Here is a 14347-nt window from a genome sequence, read left to right on the forward strand (position 1 = left end):
CCACAGTCACTTTTCACAATTCTGAAAACACCAAACTTTATTGTGAGAACAAAATATCAGAAACAAAACTACTGGTATGCTCAGTATTTTTGTATATCTGATATTTGTTACGTTTTTCTTATTTACATATTAATGTTGTCATTGAAAAGGGATAGGATTAATCACTCGAAGTGTTAAAATAATGAGAACCATCAACAGAAAAAGTATATAAGCTTCCCCCAATATAAATGGGACTAGCAACTTGCACTAGACTGAAGCGTCATCTATCTCCAGTCTCTTCTAAACCAGTGAAGAGCACATCCTAAATGGAGCTTAAATGAATTACTATACTGACCATTATTCAGAGCTCAGCGAGATACTGAAGCTAAAGCCGCTGTCTGGCATGCTTGACTTACATGGTGCTGTCTTGCGAGCTAAAGTGGATGTGCTGTAGCAGGAGGCTGAGCTGACAGGTGTGATTTATAAATCATGACCAAATTTAAGACCAAATAAAAACTGTCCAGAGGTACGTTGCTCAGAAAATTCTGTCAGTCTGCAGTTTTCATGTTTGTTATGACAGTGAAAGAAAACAGTTGTTTCTTTAATTATAAAAAAGCCTGCAAAAGTATTCATAGAGTGCTTCTAAAAATATTGAAACTCTCAGATGTTTTACCCTTTATTATCCAATTCCCTGACTTATACTTCTTAATAACCTCATGTCTAATTTACTTGGTGTTTTATTTTGTCTTCATGCTGTAATGCCAGCCAGGAATACTGATTACACAGTGGGGTGACCTTCCAGAAACAAGTGTCTTCATACTACAATCACTTAAGACACGGTCACTGCACTCAGGTGTTCTCCATTCCACTCATTATGAGACTACTAGCTCCAGCTGGCTGGCTTTGTTCAATTAGGTAATTCAGTTTAAAGGGCGTGAATAGTTAGTCACATGTTTTATTTAAAATATTTTATGTAATTGTTATTATTTTGTAATTATTTTTTTTGTCAAAAAAAAGGCACATTTTAAGTGTCATGACTGCTTTGTAAACACAATGAAAATGGTAAACATCCAAAAGGGTGAATACTTTTTAGAGGCACTGTACCTATTTGGGTTTTTAATTTCACCATGACAATCTGCGATACATTTAATTTGGATTTAATGCAGCACATGACTGTGAAGTAGATGGGAAATAACAAAAGTGTCTATTCTTACAGACAAGTCTGAAAATGTGGCATCTGTACTTATTGAGCCACATTTACTCTTAGTACCCTGAATAAAATCCAGTGTAGCCAACTCCTTTCAAAAGTCAGACTGTAAGAGTCTCAAAGTTTCAGGCAGGGAGAGCATTTCTGAGAAGCAGCAAAGAGGTTCATGGTAACTCTGGAGGAGCTGCGAGAGAGTTACGGCCCCAAAGTGTCAGAAGGAAAACTTTTGGTCACAACATGAACTTTGTAAAAGAGTGGCAAGAAAAAGAATATATTCCTTCTTCTTTACAAGTATGCAGTATTATGTGTTATTTTGACATGTAATATCATATTGAAATACATTACAGTTCTGGGTTTCAATGTGACACAATATGAAAAAGAATCAATATTTTTTCAAATCACTGGATGTGGTGCTTTATCAGGTCATCAGCAATCACTAACAGCATTAGTAAACCTGAGGGGAGTTTAAGGAGAGAATGAAACTACTTTCTTATTTACAGCAACATTCTCTTGAGATTCCAGAGTGTGTTGTTGTGTCTTTTTTGTATTTAGTGTAATATCACACTCAGAGCATTTTAGTAGTTACTCATTCTATGATTGCAATTTTCCCTTGACACTACAACCTCCCTTAAGGATTGCTAATATTGATTTGAATTTTGATTGTTCTTTAGTTCTTATTTTGCAAAGTTTATGACATTGAAGTTCTTTTGATTAGGCTAACAAACTAATATCTGTATCGCTCTGACCTCCAGCGCTCCACAAGGACATGGGCTCGTGTCGTGCCGCCACCATAACAGGCACACTCTCCCGCATTTCCCTCAACGATGAGGAGGATGAGAAAGTGCCTGAGGGCCTCAACTACTCCACGTTGCCAGGCAACATCATCTCCAAAGTGATAATCCAGCAGCCTTCAGCTTTGCACATGCCAGTGGGAATTGGCGACCTGAAAGACCAGTGTATGTCTGACAGCAATGCCGACATGCGCCGCACAGTCTACCTGTGCACTGATGACGGCATGCGCCAGAGCGACCACGACATGGAGGCCCGTCCGACGCAGGGCCAAATGATGGAGACGGACTACATAGTGATGCCTCGAGCCTCGGCGGGTGTAGTGTCGGGGTCGGCTACCCTGCCCACCCTTATTAAAGAGGAGCCCAAGATGACCGCTGCCATGGATACGCTGCCCCACGAGAGGCTAAAGCATTACAAGATAAGCCCTGACTTCAATATCAACCCGTCAGGCATGGACCACATGAATGTGAACCTGGAGCACCAGTATCCTAGTGCTCCAGAGCAGATGCAAACCCTGCCCTTTGAACCTCGCACAGCTGTTAAGAACTTCCTTGCAGAAATGGAGGAAACTGGGGGCCTATCTCGGAGTGACACTGGCTCCACAATATCAATGAGCTCCCTGGAGGTACATATTGTCATGCGGAATATACACAAGCAACACCAAATTCCACCTATCCAAATATTTATCTTATTGTTGAAGTGTTCTGATGACTTACTAAGATGACTCCTTTTATTTTTGTCCCAACAGAGAAGAAAGTCGAGATATTCCGATCTAGACTTTGAGGTACGTAAAAAAAAAAAAAAAGATCAATCTTTCTGAAGTTGAGCTTAGCTATTTATGTATAAAAGGCTGTTTTGCGGTTGTGTTAGCCATTTGATTTAGTAGTGTCTCTTGTGCCTCTTAAGCTTATTGCTGTGGCATAGCCTTGACTCTCAGGATTTATTGACTTACTGTGTAGTTAAGGTAAAAGCAAGGCTGTCAGCTGACAAACAGGGCAGTAGCTCTCATCAACATTTTATCCTCCTCCATCTCCTTCATCCATTAGCTATATGTTGATTTTCAAACTGTATGCTTTTAAAGTCATTTGCACATTTCACATCTGATTTTATCACTGGTCAGCAATAAAAATATTGGTTTGCAAGTACATAATCAAACCCCCTTTGGCAGATTTTTAGTATTTCCTTTTGCATTGTCAAAGTTTTACTGCATATATATTTTGTAATCTCTGTCAAAACATGGGAAACATGTTGCTTCTGGCAGCTACTTTGGCTCTAGTTTATAGCTTAGATGCACACAAAGACTTCAAATGGAAGATTTGTGCCAAGGTTTATCAAAAGGATTTCCTTTACACCAACAAAGCCCTAAATGAGGTGATTTATCACAAAACAATTATGTTTAAGCATTAGGTATCCCATAAGCCTAAGTTATCACTGTGTTTCCTTTATTTTGGCAGTCATTCTTGTATATGCAGAGGAAAGTAAATTTGTTTCAGACCTGGCCTCTAAGTAAACTACACTAACAAATTGATCAAAGGTGGAGGGGGTGGAGAGGAAGATGCATTTCCATTATTGGCTGTCAATACCAAAGCAAAACCCCTTGCCATTGCAGAAAGTCATGCACACCAGGAAAAGACACATGGAGCTGTTCCAGGAACTGAATCAGAAATTTCAAACCCTGGACCGATTTCGAGACATACCAAATATGGGCAGCATGGTGAGTAACAGGAAACCCAGGGGGGTGGCTGTCAGCTAAATAAAGAACTCAACATCCAAATGATCTATTTAGATATTTGGTGCAGGACACATTTACGTGTGATTGTGCAAATGAGTGGTTATGTAGCAAAAGTCTGCCTTTCTACATCTAATGTGCCTGCAATCAGAAGAAGGGCTGCCTCTTTAAAGCCTTGAAGAATGAGGCATGTCTCAAGAAAAATTAAATAAATGAAAAAACATGATCTTAGGCAATTTTGCTATAGTGGAGTGCATCCATTCCAATGCAAGGCCATAAATGCACTTTTCTTTACATGCACATTTATCTACTTAGCAAACCCATCATGTTTTTATTCATTAATGCATGGCAGATTATTTATTATATCAGCAATAACATAAATATTAGCCTAATAAGGGGAGTCTCTCTCTGCAACTGTGTGGGAGTTGGGACTTGACTCCATTAAGAAGTCGGGCTAATTATGCAATACCTCATGACCTTGCTGCAAACCAAAAGACTCACCATCTGTCTACACACCTGACTGGATGTGTAGACAATGGGGACATCAGACTTAATCCATCTGTTTGAGATTGAGATGAGCCGAGCCTCTTTTTTTTTTTTTTTCGAACACTTAAGCCATATCAGATACAGCTCTGTGAAGATAAATTACTTCTGTTTTTGCTCCTTGCCTCACCTCAACGTTTCAAATAAATTTGATACCAAAAATAACCTGAGTAAATACAAAAAATCTGTTTTTAAATTATTTAATTTACCAAAGGAAAGAAAGTTATCCAACCTAATCTGAAATCACCCCTCCTGTTAAATAATAAAACAATGGGGGTTAACCATATTTTCTGGGGACATTTGTGCTCAGTTTTATTATCTGTGACAAATAGCAGCCATTTATAAACTCTTGGGATGCCAATGAACCGCAATGAAAGTTGGTATCCATCAATGGGAAAGACATGTAGAAATGAAGAGCGTTCCCACGAGACTGCATCAACAGCTTATCCAGTCGATCACAAAAGATGACAAAACAAAATCTAAAGCCCTTACAGCCATCCTTGTTTCAGCTCAGGTTAGTATTCATGATTCAACAAAAAGAAAGAGACCTGTTAAAGATATTGTGCATAGGATAGTTCCAGGGTCAAAACAAAATTCTGTGGAGAGAAAATATAAACATGAATGCTTTGGGGAGATGGTCCTCTAATTTACTCTGTTGTAAAACTAGAACAGCAATGCCAAGAAGAGCAAAGTACTGTTATTGTAGCAAAAAACGGTCAAATTGCTCCATTGCGATGTAAAGAATTCAAATGATAAATGTTTGTTTTCACCTTATAATTACCAAGAGTGGAACAACCAGTTATTGTGTTTATGGGCAATTCAAGTTTTCACTTAAGATCCATTTAATTTGGGCTGCTATTTTTTGATAAGAAATTAAATCATTATTGCAAAACTGCATTTTGCATTTACTCTGGATATCTTTGATATCAAAATTTACCTGATGATATGAAACATTGAGGTATGACAGAAAAGCTAAAACAGGGAAATATATATATATATATATATATATATATATATATATATATATATATATATATAAATCTACTTTACATCACTATAAATAGTAGCCTTTTGACTTCACACTACTACCCTCCCAGTTTTAGTCACCGCTGCAGTACATTGCAGCTTCAGGACCGTTGCCTAGTTACAGTGCAAGTACCTTTTTTTGTAGAAAACGATAACTACTTACTTCCCCTATTTTCCTTTCCCCTCCCAAATGAATCTATTGCAGAGCTGGCAGCAAACATTAGTATCCATTTTATATTCCCTGATGGGGAGCTACTTCTTTCCCTTATTTGCACTAATGTCTTTGGGACTGTCAGTGAGAGCACATTCAGACGAATGAATGGCTCACACATGCAACACATCCAGTGCTCTAGTTTCCGAGCTGAGGAAAGCAGAGATCTGCTCCATGTTAATAGTACGCATGTTCCCATTTAATACACTGCCATTATCTTTTTGTTATTCGATGCTTCTCCCAGCATTAATTCATTACTTTCAATTAGCAATGCTAGGAACTCATATAATGCCCTTCTGAATGAACTGACCTCATTGGAAAAAAAAAAGTACATTTTGAGAGACAAGTAGCAGTTAAGCTGCTGAGGATGTCATGCTACTAACAACACCTGCTGTTGGCCGTGTTCGCAGGACAAGGCAATGCCAAAACAGAATCCATGGGAGAGCTACAATCCAGCCTGTGAGTACCAGAACTACGCCACTATGAATGTACTAGAATCCGACCCCAAGGACTCACTGGAGATGACGGCTGCAGAGTGGGAGAAGTGTGTCAACCTACCCTTAGATGTCCAGGAAGGAGACTTCCAGACAGAAGTGTAAAGGGTGAAGAAGATGGAGGGGGAAAAAATGCAAACTTGGAAAGGAGGAAAAGGGGATGTATTTTGCACTGATAAAGCAACAGACTTTTCTAACAGCCTTGGCAAACATATCTGGATCTTACGAGCGTGGCAGGGACATAATGTGCCAATACAATATAAGGACTGGGGAGAGAGGAAAAAAAAGAAAAATAAAAAGGGATAAAAACATCAGTGTTACTTTTTGTATTCTCACTAGTGTACTTAGTGTGGGGCAGCCTGGTGTACAATATTTACCATCCTGTGTTACCAATTATCTGTGGAGGAATTGGCTGAAAAAAAACAACAACTCTCTTAATGAAACCTCACAAAGCAAATGACATGCCATGTCGTCCCAGCTTCATCAGGTCTAGTTTTGATTTCCTAAAACTGGACCTGGGAGCACAATGTATATATTTATGCAGTTTTTAAAAAGTTTATAACAGTCCGTTTGGCCATTACTACACTTTTTACTTTATAATATAAAAACATGGGAGGCAAAGAGGATTTTTTCCTGTCATATTAAAATGAATGTTTGTCAAGCTACATTCTTCATTGCTTTAAATGCAATAAAGATAATACTCACTTTTATATAAATAATATATTTCACAACTTTAATACTGCAGAATCTGCTTGAAGGATCCCAGCAAGCTCTCTCATCTGCAGCTCTGTATAAAATATTTAAAAACAAAAATGTTGTATGGTGTAAATAAACTTTTGTCTACATATGTTTTACTTGTGCCAATTTATTTTAATGAGGAAAAAAAAATGCCAACTTGACCAGAAGTTATAGCGAAAAATGTTAACATTTGAAAAGGAATGTAAATAAAAGAGGAAATATGTTCGTACTGCTTCAGAGGTCGTGTCAAGTTTATGTTGTGTGTTGGTTGTCAAATGCACCACTCGCCTTGAATGAGACATTATTTGAAAGAAATAAGTATCACTGAAGTAGGTTAGCTACACTCATGCTAATAGTTATTTAAATGGGAAATGAAATGATCTTCCTGGATGAAATGTGCTAAAACTGGAACATTTGAAACATTTCTGGTCAGAGCAACTGTCTTGTAAAATCAAAGTGATATAAAAAGCAAAAAACATAATAGCATTAATGAACACAATTTTACACATTTTTGCATTACTTTGCTTTTCTGTTATATAAGTAATAGACTGGAAATGATTCATAGAGTTGGATATTTGCTTGTAAAGCCAATACAAAATGGATCTCAACGCACCACCAACAATCCAATAAATTAAAGTTACAGGAGCAGTAAGGACTGATTAGATACTATCTGATTAGGACTCAACCACAACTCAGCTTAATTAAATTATTTTAATTGAACTAAAACACCATATGATGAACTATTACAGTAAAATGGGCTGTTTATTAAAGCCCATCTAGAGATAAGTGTTGCAATTTAGCTCATGGTATAAACATTCTTGACGAAATCTGTAGTGCAAATCAGTCATTAAAAGTAAGCATGAACTGGATTTTCTGGATTATGAACATTAAATAATATTGTAAAACTACAACTAGATTTTATTTTTATAATTGTAAACTTGGTGACATTAACATGGTCAAAAACTAGTGTAATTGTTAAAATAAGCAGTGGTAACATTTTTAAAACACTGACCAAAATAATGCAAATGCAGTAGCGAAACACCTTGTGACAAATCTAAATAATAAATATAAAGTCAGACAATGGTCCACACTGTATTCAACACACATGCCACACAACATGTTTCTTCAAGAATAATAGTTAATTCATGTGATGAGGATGAAAAGAAAAAGCTATGCTGTTCTCTTGAGTTCATAAAAAAACCATGTTTATTTTTGGAGCACTCCCTGCAGTTCTCTTCCCAAATACTGGAGGCAGTACAGAGAAAATAATATCATTCCACAGCAGGAATGTCAGCACTAAAAGAGCCTTAAACAACCTACAAGAAAAGAAAAGATCTAATATTTGCAAACATTTGAAATTCAAAATTATCTGTCTTATCATGACTGTTTTACTTCTGCCACTCATGCTATACAGTCCATAGTTTATGAACCGATACAGTTCAATTCATCTTACCACGCTTAATTTACAATTTCCACTCTTAGGATGTATTTTATTGAAGTATATAATAAGTGTTGCACATCCTCCATTGTCAATTTTCTGTGCAAGTAATCATCATCTTTGTAAATAACTATCCAGTGCAAATGTGATGTTTTAAAGGATTGTGTTAACACGATGACAGCTTACTTTGGCCTTGGCCACTCTGACTAGTTGTTAGCCTCATCCTTACTAATATGAATTAGTAAGTACTTATAATCTATTACCAGAATCTTGCTTCAAAAACATAGAAGTATACCTTTAAGAAAATTTATGATCAAAATACACAACTGATTTAACATCTCTCTCTTTAAAAAAACTAAACTAGATTCTGTTTAAATTTGGGCAGATGGAACAATTCAAAAGGTCCCCAAGAGTGCCTTATAAGACATCTGCTATATTGACTTTTATCTCAGGCGGAATCAATGACTTAAAACTTCCAACTACAGTTAAAAATTTGCTCTGTACTGTTTTCTGCCTCTTCTCTTCAATCCACCAACTGTATTCAATTTCCAAATTTGGCTGGGAACCATTTATACCTCTAATAGGTTTGTGGGCCTCCTGAGGGTTCTGCTGATAAGATCAGCTTCCTCAGACAGACAGGTCCACACAGAGCTCTAATGGGAGGAAGCTGCCAGAGCTGAGGGAAAATCTTGTTTGTATTGTCTGCTGGTCTGTGCAGTATGGCAATGAGTGCGGCAAGCATGTGCTCCCTTCTCCATCTGGGATGTGGGGATCCACCGAACAGGAGAAGAGGAAGTGCCTGAAGAAGTGGGAGGAGGAAGAAGAGGCATGACTTCATTTTCAGTGAAGAACAAGGACAAGAGAGAAAAGACAAAGAAACAGAATGATCCCAGGTGGACTGGGATGAGGACTCTGGAGTCCTCTAATGTTGTCTGCACACAAATTAAAGTGATGAAATTTGGAGTTCATTCAGCACAATAACGTCTGAATTTACAGTGCCTTTCAATTTAGATTACAAGACATAATTGGGTTAATTATATCCACTACTGTTATTGGCTTTGCTGCTGTGTTTTTTTCATTTCATTTTTATTATACCAATATCCTACAGCATGTGTCAAACTCGAGACATGGGGCCCAAATCTGTTTCATACCATAAAGCTGCTTTAAACTTATCTACTAGTTTATCCTTGACCTGTATGGTAGGTTCTTTAATATTTGTAATGCTGCTTGCTCCCAAAATTGATTTCTTTCAAATGACGTAGGCCTTTGTGTAACTGTATTTAAACTGAGGTTAGATTTCTTAGAATTTTTGAAAGCAGATGGTTGCTCAGGGTTTCATTCTGAAATATCAGCGTAAACGAGGCTGAGAACAAAATACTTTTTTCAGGTTTTTAGTTGTAAAAAAGTTTTGATATTGATATTCATGTATTGGCTCCCTTCTACTTTACAATTTGCACTGTACTGTGTTGACTTATTACAGAAAATAAAATAAATTAAAACCATAACTTTTGTGGTTGGTATAAAAAATAATGGAGGGTTAAGAATATCTTTTCTAGGCCTTGGTAGCCATCAGTGTTGCTATGCAGCAGATAAAAATAGAAAAAAAACTAAAAAATTTTTATTTCTGGTGCTCATGAACCTACACAAAAATTTTATCAGATTCACATATTTGCTCAGTGCAGACCTCAATGCACCAAGGAAAAAAGTTCTTAAATATGTTGTATTGTCCCCCTCAGTATTACTACTTCAAGATTGCATGTAACTATCTTCTATTTCCTGCATATATAAAAGTAGTTACTACTTTGCTTTTGGCATTTATTGCAAATTTGCTCCAAAAATTGAAGGTTCCACATGTAAAGTTTTTTTTTTTGTCATATTGATAAGTACATCTCAGGCATAAAAGTTGTTGTAGACCATCTTAGGAATAAAAAAAGAGTTTTAACAAAGACATTTATTGAATAAATTGATTGTCCTCCATTTAAGTATTGTTTCATATGAAAAAATATGGGGGATAAAAACTATTCATGTTTCTTCTGCATGAGCTGCAGCAGTTATGTTGTATCACAACTTATTTGTCTACTAAAGCCTTTAAGGTAAACAGTAAAAATGCTGCTTTGTTAACCTGATGACTATGGATGTGCTGGTTACTGGTATTCATGGGTGTTTATGTGTTAATGTCAAAATCTAAATGGCAATTTAAAACAAACAAACAAAAAAAACATTAATTTACCTTTTGGTATGATTGTGCACATGCATGTGTCTGTTCTATATGTCTCTATGTTGCCTTGTGTTGGACTGGTGACTTGTCCAGAGTGTAACTCACCTCTCACTCAGTCAGTGCTGAAGACAAGGAGAAGCAGGCAGAGATGATGGTGGATGGATGGGTAATAGCATGATGCTGAAAAACATGACATTTTTTTTACTCAAAATGATCATACTCTGGGAAGCCTAATGGTGATACTTATTGATTTGATCTTTCTCACTTTCATGGTCTTTACCGCATGCCACTTTTTATTTAGAAAACAGTTTTCCTCCCAATGGCCTGTTTATGCAAAAGCAGCAAGCTCTGTTTAGCTGTTCGTAATGGACATGCTGACAAGACTGCTGGACATGTTTTCATTGAGTGGAAAGTGGCATGTCCCACAGGCTCATAAGAGCAAAGAGGTGAAGCTGCTTTGTGCCTCTAAACACTAAATCAACATAATCACATTGATCCTGAATCACATGTGTCCCCTGAGGCCTGACTGAGAGGTGAGGCAGGCGGCTCCTTTGTCACAGAGCTGTCTGAGGACTTCAAGCACAGGAGGAACCGATTTGCTTATTTATTTTATTTATTTTTTTAACTTACAGATGCAAAGCTCACATTTGAATACAATTTAGCAAAAAAACTAATGAAGATAGAAAAATGTGTAAATAAAATATATATATATATATATATATATATATATATATATATATATATATATATATATATGTTAGTTTTTTCTACTCCACAACTATGTTAGAATAGAAGTAAAAGTTTCAGACTCTTGATAGAGTGCATCACTAGAAGAGTACCCAGAAGGTATTTGGTATGCAGCATAAAATAAATTTCAGTCCCCTTTCTCGGAGAACAGTAAGATGGATGATAGCAACAGAGGGCCAGGAAAATAGTGACAGTAGTCTGTAATTCCTCTAGGTATCTATTTTATTCTCTATAGTATTACAGAAAATCATATTTTGCCTTTATATAAAACCCATCTCACCCATCTCTCTAGACAAATGACCAAACAATGGCCACTTTGATCTTGTTAAAGTTTGTTTGCAACTTAAGTTTTAATTGCTTTGCAAGGTTTGATATTGGGCAAACAGTATAAGATGGACTTTATCCAGCTCTCATATTCAGATCAGAGTTTTTGACAACATGAACTACCAAATACATATCAAGCATGAGCAGTTCTCATCTGCTTGTTCACCAAGAAGTGTAAAAGTTGTCTTGGTATCCAAATTATAGATTTTAATAATTGCATAATCTGGTAATACTTAACAAAACATGTGAATTTACTGATGGCAGTGTGTTCCGTGTTTTAACCATGATCGCAACAAGCTGCTATAAGTGGCAATTTGGTGATACAATTGTTGTCCATGATGATGGAACCAAATTAATTAGTCTAAATTTAGTAAGTTTATGATTTAATTCTCCTAACTGCTTTTGGATTTTCATCTGTTGTTGTCTGTATTGTGTCAGAACCATTGTTCTCCCAGCTTGGAGCTTGAACAAGAATTCCACCGAGGCCTCTCTCAGACATCAACATCTTTTATCACAAAACCATTTAAACAGATCAATTCCCAGGAGTTTAAAATTAAAATTCCAGGTTTATCTAATAAATGTTATGACATCAATAATAATTCAAAGTCAGACTTAAATGCTCAAGGCTCCCCTATGAAAGGCATCCCTTCAAACATAAATGTGCACAACCACCAAAATTAGCAAACACAAACATCTGCTCAAAATGCAGTCAATTTGTGTCTCTTGATCAGCACTAGATAACACAATCAGGGAGCAGAGTGCAGCCTTGGTACTGCTCCAGGAAAATCAAAACCACTGCAATCTCCGCCAAGGGAGTCAGTTGGAGTCTCCAATCAGAGTGAATATATTTTACAGAAAAGCAACAGCAGAGTTTGTAAAACAGAGAGAGTCTGTGTCAAGGTGCCCCTGGTTATTGACATGTTCTGATAGTAAACTAAACACAAGTAAGTGTGTTTAACAGTTTCATGGGTGATAAAGCAGACTTTGGATACTTGTGAGGAACCTAGAAGTGTATTTGAATCTAATCTACAATAATGTTTAATTTAAGGATGTGTCTGATTGCAAGACCAGATGTTTGTCTTAAGTAATGTGCCACATATTGTGCTGTATTCATGAGCTCAAATGGTGTTGTGATCCTTGTTAGTTATCAAATATTTGTTAAAAAATGCTTGATCAAATTTATTAGTTGAATCAATTTATGTTCAGTGGGACTTAACTCAAGTTCCTGTTTCAACTGGTGCCAGGGCTAGATGTGTGTAGAGACAGAACACCTGACCTAACTACTGATATAAATTATTACATTCCTAGTGAATGCCTGTGGACTGGTGGAGGTACAAATTGATTAAAAGAAGGGAAACAGAAGTCTGCATAACTGTTATGGATGGCCAATAGACACATCGTACCAATACTCCCTTGTAAAGCAGAGTTATTTCTTTTATTCAGACATTATTTTACTAAATTATATTCACATTTCTCCTTGCAAGAGTTGCAACACTTTTTGAAGGCGTACAAGAAGACATTTAGACAGAAGGCTTTTAAATATAAGGTATAACAAGTAAAGTAGCTCTCTGAACAGCCAGAATCCTCTGATGTGATCAGAAAATCCTCCCTGTTAAATGTATAAAACTCATGTTTTTGGCACAAATCGTCTTTACTTTATTGATAAATGCATGGATGGAACTTAACATTGCGGCTTAACTCATATTACAAGGTAGGGATACCTCAAACCCTAATTGGACATAAAAATCATATGCAAATCCATTTAAAGCAGGCAGTGAGTAGTATGTGTGTAAGCTAATCCAGAAATTGGTGTATTTAACTGTCAGCCCACAAGCATTAATGACTCAAAAAGGTTTCATGTTTTTACACTTCTTCTGTGTCAAAGCCCAAGCTTTGGGCTGATGGCAATTTTGTATTTAGCATCTGAATAGTGTGAAAGTGGGATTTTAAATTATAGTTCCATCACCAATTTGACCAGGACAGATATTAAAAAGAAATTCCATACAGAGTATGATGGACAAAAAATGAAAGGGAATCTAGGAGGGGCTTTGATAACAGGGTCAGACATTGTAATGATGGATGATTGGGAAAGTGGGCAATTTTCACTCAACCTGCAGCAACTTCCAGTTTTTTTTCCTTCAAATATGAGCCAAAGAGGAAGTTTTGAAATAGCATTCAATCTACAGACCTGTTTACTTCAGAAGTGAACAGGTCTGTCTACTGATACTACACTGATGCCCTCTCTAACACTTGATGCACGTACAGTACATAATAAAGAAACCATTTCCTTTATGTTCCTCAGTAAAAATGTATATACTGCAGAGTAGAACTAAAGGCCAGGCAGTTTTACTGTTTCATCTGCTCATCTTTTCAAAGCAGATTGAAATTTATATCTTGCACTTTTAATATATGCGGCTAATCTCTTTCATATTCTTTCTGTGTATATTCAATGCCTACCAGAAACAAAGGTGCAAAGCAGCACCACACGTTCAGCATCATGTTTTCTTCATGATTTTTTTCATGTGGAATTAAACATATTTATGGAGTTCTTCATTTTTCAGTTACCTTTAGAACATTACGACCAGAAGACTGTGACAGTGGGACACAGTCAAAGCCATACTGATAATACTAATCATTAGTATTTTTCTTACTCTAACTATTGATAATTACCATACAACTTTTTGAACATTCACAAGTACAGCTCAGAGAAATTAAAACATTATGTGGGAGTTTAATATTTTTGTCACTACTTTTGAAACTACTTTATGGAACTGTACCATTGTGCTCTTTAGCTTTGTGACTAAAGAGCACAACTTTTAGATTGCAAGAGAATAGCTGAACCAACATAGAGTTATTAGAAAAAACTTATTTTAGCTAAACTTTGAGTAAGACTAACTGCTT

At 36.5% G+C, this 14347-nt stretch overlaps 1 protein-coding gene across 8 annotated transcripts in view; it reads left to right on the plus strand.

Moving 5' to 3' along the window:
* adgrb3 (adhesion G protein-coupled receptor B3) overlaps nt 1-6952 on the plus strand; it is a 175426-nt gene extending 168474 nt beyond the window's left edge. For 6 of the 8 annotated variants that reach the window (XM_044137162.1, XM_044137164.1, XM_044137163.1 and 3 more), the window contains 4 exons: nt 1939-2603; nt 2727-2762; nt 3588-3692; nt 5898-6952. In XM_044137162.1, coding sequence (XP_043993097.1) covers nt 1939-2603; nt 2727-2762; nt 3588-3692; nt 5898-6086 — 995 coding nt within the window. In that variant the 3' untranslated portion in view covers nt 6087-6952. The remainder of the gene's footprint in view (nt 1-1938; nt 2604-2726; nt 2763-3587; nt 3693-5897) is intronic. The other 2 variants (XM_044137166.1, XM_044137168.1) reach the window with 1 other exon arrangement.
* Nucleotides 6953-14347: the final 7395 nt, after the last annotated feature.

The sequence above is a fragment of the Gambusia affinis genome, linkage group LG13 (assembly GCF_019740435.1).
Source record: "Gambusia affinis linkage group LG13, SWU_Gaff_1.0, whole genome shotgun sequence".
Lineage (NCBI taxonomy): Eukaryota > Metazoa > Chordata > Actinopteri > Cyprinodontiformes > Poeciliidae > Gambusia > Gambusia affinis.